The sequence below is a fragment of the Tupaia chinensis genome, unplaced genomic scaffold (assembly GCF_000334495.1).
Source record: "Tupaia chinensis unplaced genomic scaffold, TupChi_1.0 Scaffold000140_1, whole genome shotgun sequence".
NCBI lineage: Eukaryota > Metazoa > Chordata > Mammalia > Scandentia > Tupaiidae > Tupaia > Tupaia belangeri.
Genome location: NW_006159610.1, coordinates 9,546,804 through 9,556,284, shown reverse-complemented (window position 1 = coordinate 9,556,284; position 9,481 = coordinate 9,546,804). Strand labels below are relative to the sequence as shown.

The 9,481-nt window shown below is 33.8% G+C and overlaps 1 protein-coding gene across 1 annotated transcript in view; it reads right to left on the bottom strand.

Annotated features, from left to right (window-relative positions):
* Positions 1-9,481, bottom strand: part of LOC102480355 (putative maltase-glucoamylase 2) — a 121,027-nt gene that overhangs the window by 110,254 nt on the left and 1,292 nt on the right. Inside the window, exons 2-3 of the mRNA XM_014586457.1 lie at positions 7,424-7,532; positions 3,824-3,903 (exon numbers count right to left, since the gene is read on the bottom strand). Coding sequence (XP_014441943.1) covers positions 3,824-3,903; positions 7,424-7,532 — 189 coding nt within the window. The remainder of the gene's footprint in view (positions 1-3,823; positions 3,904-7,423; positions 7,533-9,481) is intronic.

Genomic DNA, 9,481 nt, shown 5'->3' with positions numbered 1-9,481 from the left:
AGATAGATATAGAAAGATAGATAGTATATATATTATATATAATATATATTCAGATATAGATATAGAAAGATAGATAATATATATGAATATATATATATATATATATACATATATATATATTCAGGACAAAAAAGTTTTCTGATTCATTTTGTGAAACTATAATAATTCTGGTAATAAACTGAATGTGAATAGTAGACAAGCAAACAAAAATACATAGTATGATTTTCCTTAAAAATATAAATGTCCAAAAATTTTAATAAAATATTAGCAATTTGGTTTTAATAGTGTATTAAAATAATTAATGCATAATATGCAAATAAAGCTTATCAAGCAAAAGCTAGAATGTTTCAAAATTAGTAAGTCTTTTAATGTCATTCACAAATTATATGATTATTTCAATAGAATCAAACTATTTTAAAAATATAATAGTATTATGGTAGTTAAGGTGGATGGATCCCATATGGCTGAATGTGTGGTTCAAGTCCTAGACCCTGCAGCTTGCAAAATGCACTGGACATGTGTGTATGTGTGTGCAAAATCCTGAGAGGTGGAAAAAATGGAGGAGAAGGGATTGTGGTGTGGCCATTCCCATAGAAAATGACTTCTCACTTTCTCTATCTGTGAACTAATGCATCCTCTGAAAAAATTAAACATTTGTATGTTTAATTAAATTAAATATTTTAATTTAATTAAAATCCCTTAACTTTAAAAAGTTAGAAAACATATAGTATCATCAAGTTTGTGTTAAAGCTATATATAAATATGTATAGGTACATGTACATGTATGCATGTAAAAGCATAGAAAAGGGTTCATATTATATTATTGACTTGATTCTGGGGAGGAGATTTAGAAGTAGAGAGAAAATTGTGAATACATATTTCTCCATTTAATTCTATATATAACTATATTAATATTCCTTATTTTAAAATGTATTCAGTATAGAGCATGTGACCAAAACAGTTTCATACTCAGTATAAGCAAAGTAATCATATTACAACTATACTATTTTAGACTTGCCTATTAATTATGCATATATATAATTGACATTCCTGATTCATTGTCTTTGGATAACAAAAATGGCTGGAAGAGATCAGTAGACAAAGAATTTGGGAGTTCTGAATAGGATCTGGATAATTAATTTTCCTAAGTCTTAAGGAGACATCAAATACCTCTGCTATGTTTGAAACTTGGTTTGACCTTGGTTTGTATAGGCCAGGACAACTTTATTGACATAATTTGTTTCAAAGTGTATGGACCTAGAAAAATCAATAAACACTCAGATAAACATAATGTTTTTGCATGTGCCCTGCCCTAATATCCCTCTTTCAGTTTTAAGCACTATTTACCAGTAGCCCAGACACCAAAGGTCAAAACTTTGAGGCATTACTTCCCACTCCTTCAGACCCCTTATCTCTACCATGTTTATGCAAGGTCTTCAAAAAGTTGATTAAAATGCATGTTATGGAAAACTAGACATGGGTTTCAATTGTTGTGGATGCTAGAGACAAAGTAGAAGGAGAGTGTGGGAGGGGAAGAGTGCAGGAAAGGAAATTAAGGAGAAAATAAGGAGACAAGATATCTGTGGGACACAGGTATGGTTTGTTAACTGTTGATGAGGATGTGTATTGTATTCTCAACTGGACTGAGATGTGTATCATGCTGGGTAAAATCTCTTTACAATCCAAATTATGTATAGCAATTGAATGTATAAATAATCATCATAAAAAATAAAATAAAAATGAAAAAAGAAATATAAGTAAAAATATAATATATAATAAAAATAATAAATATACAATAATGATTAGTAAAAAAGGAAGCATTTAACAAAATAAGCACCAGTTAGAAAATATAATGAATTATATTTACAGTAGACACTAAGGATAAAAATACATGAGGAAAATCCTTATCATTCATGTGCAATAAAATATTTTAAGAGAAATAAAATTTAGTTCAGAAATACATATATATAATTATGAATATGTATATAATTTGTATGTATATGCACAAGGGGCCTTCAAAAAGTTATGAAAATGCATATTATGAAAAAACTATAAATACAATTTGGAGATTCCTCAAAATTCTACAAATAGAACTACCATATGATCCAGCAATCCCACTCCTCTGTATCTACCCAAAGGACAGAAGAATTCTTCATTGGAAAAGTGCTTGCTCATCAATGTTTATTACAACACTATTCACAATTGCTAAGACATGGAACCAACCCAAATGCCCTTGTACGGATGAATGGATTGAAAAACTGTGGCACATATACTCTATGGAATACTATTCAGTCATAAAAACCAACAAAACCCTTACTTTTGACAGAAAGTGGAAGAATATGGAAGACTTACTACTGAGTGAAGCAAGCCAGGCTAGGAAGCAGAGACATTGTATGTCCCCACTTAATATATACCAAGTGTTGGCACTCTATGACTGAAACTGATTGACGAAAGGTTGTACAAACACAGGAGATGGGTGTGAATGCCATTTGTGGTGTGTGTGGAGGAGTGGGGCCTAAGAAAGGACATTTGGTGGAGGGATACGGAGGCAGAGCATTGACGGGATGAGAAGGTGTGGTGTTATTGAGAGAAGATATTTTGATCAACTGGACTGGGGAGAAATGTTCGCATATTGAAATGTTCACTATGTAAGTTAACAATGTGATTGAATGTGTATAAAATTTTTAAAAAAGAAAAATTAAAAAAGAAAACGCTATAAATGGATTTTTTTAAAATTTTGCAATGAATTAAACTTACACTGTAATCTCATTTTTTCATGATTTTTGAAATATCTGTGTGTGTGTGTGTGTGTGTGAAGAATTGAAATGAGAGACGTTCTGGTTTTGAATGAGAAGATTAAAAATGATCAAGATGTCAATATTGTTTAAATTTAATCTAAAATTTAATGTAGTCATAATTAACATCAGAGTAGAATATTATAGAATATAGAATACAGGGAAAAGAAAGGAAATCTAAATATATACAATCTTTATGACAAAATCACAAGTCACAACTAAGTAGGGTCAGATAGTTGATATTCTTATGGAAGCTACATAGGGAAAATCTTTGTGCTTTTGCAAATGTTTACTGAGAACTTTGTTGATAATAACAATTCCAGAGGCTTTTGTTTTAAAAAGTCCTACAAGTGCTCAATTATCCATATGTGTGTGGTAACCTCTATTCTCAAGGGATACATATTATTACCCACAAACTTTTAACCTTTCCTCTATCCTTGGAATTACACTATTGATACATTCAGCAACACTTGGAATTCTCTCTGCACTTTGGACTTTAGAATCCATAGGTCAGTACTCTTGTTAGTTTCTCTTACTTTCCCCTTTACTTTGTTCTCCTTCCTCACTTCCTTAGTGATGCCATCTATTTCAGGACCAGCAGTTAGCATAATGGCTATGTCGCTGGACTCCCACATAGTCAACCGTGGTTCGAGTCCCGGACCCAGTGGCTTAAACTCACGCCGGGCGCGTGTGTGCGTGCCCAAGATCCCGAGAGGAGAATGGAGGAGTAGGGATTGGGCAATGGCCATCCCCTCTGGGGGGGGGGGGATTTCTCACTTTCTATCTCTCTGTCTCTCTCTGTCTGGCTGGCAAGCGCACGCGCCCTATAGCAAAAAAAAAAAACCTCTCCAAAAAAAAAAAGAAAAGAAAAGAAAAGGAAAAAGAAAAAGAGATGCCATCTATTTCAATAAACCAAAAAGAAAGAACTCCAAAGAGATCACTCCACCACCACCTTCTTCCCAATTCACATACTTATTTCTTTTAAAAAGAACCCAGTAGGCCACTGGTAGGGACCCCATTTCTCTGACCTCTGTCACCACCTGGCCAGGTGCACAGTCTATCCTTTCGGAGTTGGAGATATCTGGGCACTCTGGAATAAATGAAGAATCTGCATAGGAATTAAAAGACAAAGTTTAAATTTTGCAGTGTAATATTTCTAGAAAGGAAACTAGTAAAGAAAGAGACTTTCAGCCAATTTTTCCAATCAATATATTACCAATGGTTAGTATCTACACTTGAATACAATGTTTTACATTTCTTCAATTATGAAACACATTTGGTTTTTACTTGTTTTTTGAAGAGATATAATTCACATACCATAAAATTTGCCTTTTGAAAAGGTACAATTCAATGGTTTTTAGTATGTTATAAAGTTGTGCAACAAACTTTATAACAACCAACCTCTTCCCAAATAACAACAGTAGAAGTAGGACTGATTCAGTGGGCTCCATAAGCCAAAACCCCAAGATTTCACCTGAAGCTTGAAATAAGTTACTGTGGACATTAAAGGTGCTCCTCATCGCCTTTGTTCCCATTCAAAAAAAGAATCCCAACACATCTCTACTATCGTTAGGTTCCTGCATTTGTGTAGATGAAAATGTGTGTGTAGTGGAGGAAGCATATGTGCACAACGTGTTTTGAAATAAAAATATGTCTTAAAAATGGATTAAATATAACACCTGAAACTATAAAATATCTAGGGGGGAGAAAACAGGGAAAATATTTTATGACATTGACCTTGGCAATTATTTCAAAGATATAACACCAAAGCCACAGACAATAAAGTAAAAGACAAATAAGACAGCATCAAACTAAAACATTTCTGCACAGCAAAGGAAACAATCAACACAATTAAAAGGCAACCTACAGAATGGGATAAAATATTTTCAAATCATATATCTGAAAAGAATTTAATTTCTGAAATATATAAGGAAGACAAAAAACTCAATAGCAACAAAGCTAGTGACCTGCTATTAAAATAGACTTGAATAAACATTTTAGAATACAGAATTTTAAAATAAGAATAGTGATTTTAAAAGACTTCGAGAGACATTTTTCCAAAGAAGACAAATAAATGTCTGTCAGGGATCTGAAAAGATGTTCAACATTGTTAATCAACAGCAAAATGCAGATGAAAACCACAATGAGATATCATATCACATCTGTTAAAATGATTATTGTAAAAATAATAATAATAATAATAATAATAATAAATAAATAAATAAATAATAAGTGTTGGTAAAGACATGGAGAAATTGAAACTCTGTACAAAACTCTGTGGAATATAAAATGGTGCAGCCTCTATGGAAAACAGTATAAAATTTCCTCAAAAATTTAAAAATAAAACTATTATATTATCTAGCAATGCCACTTCTGGATATTTATCCAAAAGAATTGAAATTACGACCTTAAAGAGATTGTTAACACTCCCATATTAACTGCAGCCCAAGTCACAATACTAGGATCTGGAAACCACCTAAATATACATTGAGAGCACTGATTCCTAAGTGCTAGACCGGGGAGGTTCTAAATATACATTGAAAAATGACCGGATTTTAAAAAGTGGTATCTACAAACATGGTTGTATATATTTTCTATTAGTCAACCTGAAAAATAAGGAAATTAGGGAGGTAGAGGATGGTATCACAGTAAAACACAAGTTCTGCAAGGGTGACCCACACAGGAAGGTTCTGGTTTCTTAACTGGAGTCCTCCCTGAGTAATATTACAGAACATCAGACATGCATGTTTCCATGATCTGGGGCTGTCTGAAAGTAGGAACAAGTCAAGTTACTGTTGGGCTATCTCTCTCTCTTAGAAAAAATGAACATTAGAAAATAAAAAACAAAACAAAAACAAAGGAAATTAGCATAGCCACAGTGGTTCACATTGCTAAGATACTGCGCTTCATAGGCCGGGACAACGTGGGAAACTGGGCTCAATTCCTGGTCCAACCTAAAAGCCAAAAGTGGTGGCATGTGTTTTAATCCCAACAAGAGGCTGAAGCAGAAGAAATGCAAGCTCAAGACTGCCCTAGGCAACATAGTAAGACCGTCTACAGAAGAGTTGGGTGTGCTAGTATGAGTCTCTAATCTCAGCTGTGAGGCTGAGATAAGAGAAACAAAATATACGGAAACCCCATCTAAAAGAAACATTTTTAAAAAAGAATAATTTAAAACATGCAACAAATGGATCTTGAGGACATTATGGTGCCAGTCACAGAAAGATAAATACCGTAATATTACTTTTCCATGACGTACCTAAAAATAGTTAAACTCATAGAAGCAAAGAATAAAATGATGGTTGCAGGGAATGGGGCAGGGGGGAATAGGAAGGTGATAAACAATATGTATAACATTTCAGTTATGCACCATGAATAAGTTTTGGAGGTCATAATAAGTTTTGAAGATCATAGAGATAGGGTACAATCTTTTGCCTATAGATAACAATACTGGATTACACACTTAAAAATCTGTTAAGGGAGTAGATCTCATGTTATTTGTTCTTGGTGTGAAGTGTATTCATGTTGGGTAATTTATTTTATAAGCTTTAGTGATGTACAATGATTGAATGTAGAAAGCAAATTAGAAAAATAAAAAATAACAAAAAAAAGAATTATCAACCATGGAAACATTTTTTCACAATATCTCAGATAAAAGTCGAATGTATAAAACAGTTGAAAGTGGAATTAATTTGAAAAATAATAGTATGTTTTAGTATGAATGCAGGATCTAGTTATGTTAAGTAAAAGAAATTACTTATTCATACGCATTGACTAGTCATGGGATCTGTAACTCAAAAAAGTTTCATAAGGAAGAAGTAGTAATAGAAGGGTTTATATTAACAGTTTTCAAATCATCTTGGAAAGTCATAACTGTTTCTAGAAAGTACTGTAATGTTTGTTGTGAAAGATAGTGAGAAGAGACTTGAGCAGGAGCAGGTAGGGTTCTGTTATCAGTACAACTTTTTATCACTGTATACTTACTCTTCATCTATACCATGAGATTTATCAAGAAAAATAAAACCCAAATTCATTTGTAAATGAATATACATTTTTATTAAACATATTATTTTATCATTTAGAGTATAATGTGTACATGGAGAAAAAGCATTCTGTTTGATGTTTCTGTGTGTTTGCTAAAAAAGAGGGGGGGCAGTTTCAAAGGCATCTGTGAAGAAATCAGCTATTTCAATCATAATATGGGCTGGAGGCTAAAAAATTGATATATTTAGGCCAGCTTAATTAGTTCTCAACTTCCCTGAGATCTAGTTTCCTTTTCCATGACATAATGGGGTTGGGCACTGTTACTTTAACTGTTATTTTGTATTAAAGACTCTATTACTTCTTGGTTCAAGAACAGTCATTTGCTCAGCCTAATTTTGCAACCTATTAAAATTGCATCAAATGGGGCTTTAAAGACCCCGAATTTCATTATTAATCAAGGTTTTGTTGCAGTAAAAGAGCTCCTATCTTTTGGAGGTTGATTTAAATTAATTGCTAATGTTGATCTTGCATACTTCAATGTGATGGCGGGCTGAAAAGTGAGAGAAAAAAATGATATCTTTGTCAACCAAAATGGCCTTTCTTTATCCACCCTCCCAACTCAGCAGCAATAGTGCCTCCCTTACCTGGAGGAGTTTTTTCCAATACAAAAAACAGCAAGAGGATATCTATGACCGACACAATGAGGAAATAGATGATCAGAAGGACTTCCAATACAGTGAGTTTCCTCGCCATCTAGATGGACACAGATAACTGGATTAAAGCAAATCCCCAGCAATCCAAGAGAAGAGATATGCACGGTGATTAAAAATCAACTTGTCTATAAAAAGAAAAAGTGTGGTCATCAGCTTTTCTCTTTTCATACTCCCGAGGATATTTGTTATCACTCATCTTGGGGTCTTCAATAACTCCAGTTTGTACATCCAACACTTTTAGAGTTCTTGCCTTTTTCCTGTCTGTGGAGGGATAAATAGTGTCCGGGGAAAAGTATATCAGATAGAAAGAACTGAAGGGAGGGAGAGAATACTGATGTACAGAAGAGAGAGAAGCTAAGATGTCTCACAATGTCATATTAGATATCTCTATGATCTTCATACCTAACCTGTGTGGCAAAAAGAAGGGTACATTCAATGAGAGAGAAAATAGCAAAGCCTGAATCCAAGTCTTCTTCCCAGTCCCATGACATAATGTCATGGTATTTAACTGCTTAGAGGTCATTGATTCTTTTCAGAATCTGGTAACAAAAACAATCCTAGCATAAAGCTTGATTATACTTCCACAGTCCACAAACATGTATAAATTGGGTTGCTCACAGCAACTCTAACGATCACACATTGAGCCAAGTTTTAAAACATTTGCTGTATTGGAGGAGGTACTGAATCAGGAATCAAAAGTCTTGGATTCTTGTCCTGGTTTTCTTACTAATGGATGGCTCTTTACCTTTTGGGACCTGTAATTATTCATCTACAAAGTTGAGATCATATTCTGGATCTGGTTTAATTACAGTAAATCTGACATTTTATATATCTCACTGTTTTGACACTCCTCAATTGCAATGACTTTCTTTGTCACTTTAGTTTCATCATCCTTAGATGTTAGCTATACCCTGGAATTTATGGTGCTCCAGAGTTGTTCCATTTTGAATTTTTTTAAAAACTTGCTATAGGGCATATGTGCTTCCTAGAAAGAGGAGTGAGAAGAGAGAAAGAGAAATAAAATACCCCCAGGGAGGATGACCATGCTGCAATTTCTTCTCCATTCTCCTCTTGGGATTTTGGGCATGCATGCACATGTGCCTGCAGTATTTTTCAAGCTTCTTGGTCTGAGACTTGAACTGCATAGTCAGCCATATGGGATCCAGATGCCTTAACCACCATGCCACCTGACTGGCCCACTGTTTTGAAATTTTAAGTTCTACCTCTCATTTACTGATCACCAGTTTAGGTCCTTTTGCTGTCTCATTGCCTTTCTTCAATTTTCCTTATTCTTTGATCACATTGAGCCTTCTGTTCACTTTCCACTTCCTTTTAATCTCTTAGCCCCTCTTGATTTTTATCTCTAACTGACCTATGCTTCAATATCTATTATTTAACTTGCCATTGATCTCATCTTCCTGGATCCCTTGTCTGTAAGTGAATCTACATGATGAAACCATCAGTCAAACATCTGCCATGTGTATCAATGCACCCAGCTCTTAGCTGTGGAAAAAATGAAATTAAAGTATGTTTATTTTGGTGCAAAAAAAATTGAAATCTATGTGTAGTTTTTTCATAATATAAATTTTCCATAAACTTGTTAAAAAAAGAATTATTTTTATTTTATTTATCATTCATTTATTTTAATTTGACCAGAGAGACACAGGGAGAGAGAGAGAAAGTGAGAAAGTAAGTCACCAAGTTCAGAACTCAAACCGTGGTTGGCCATGTGAGAGTGTCCAGTGCCTTAACCACCACACCACCTACTGGTCTTTGCCATAAACTTTTGAGAATCCCTCACTTAATCTTTTATCTAGTCTATTTCAAAGCCATTGAGTTTCTCAAAAATCTTGTTCTACTAATGATCCCTTCTGGTTTTTGTGGGATTTTTTTTTTTTTTTGCATTATTAACCTCTGCCTCAGAACTTGTTTTTTCTCTCCTAAACACATATCAAGTCACCCTGAGCTGTTGATGACTATGTTCCTATC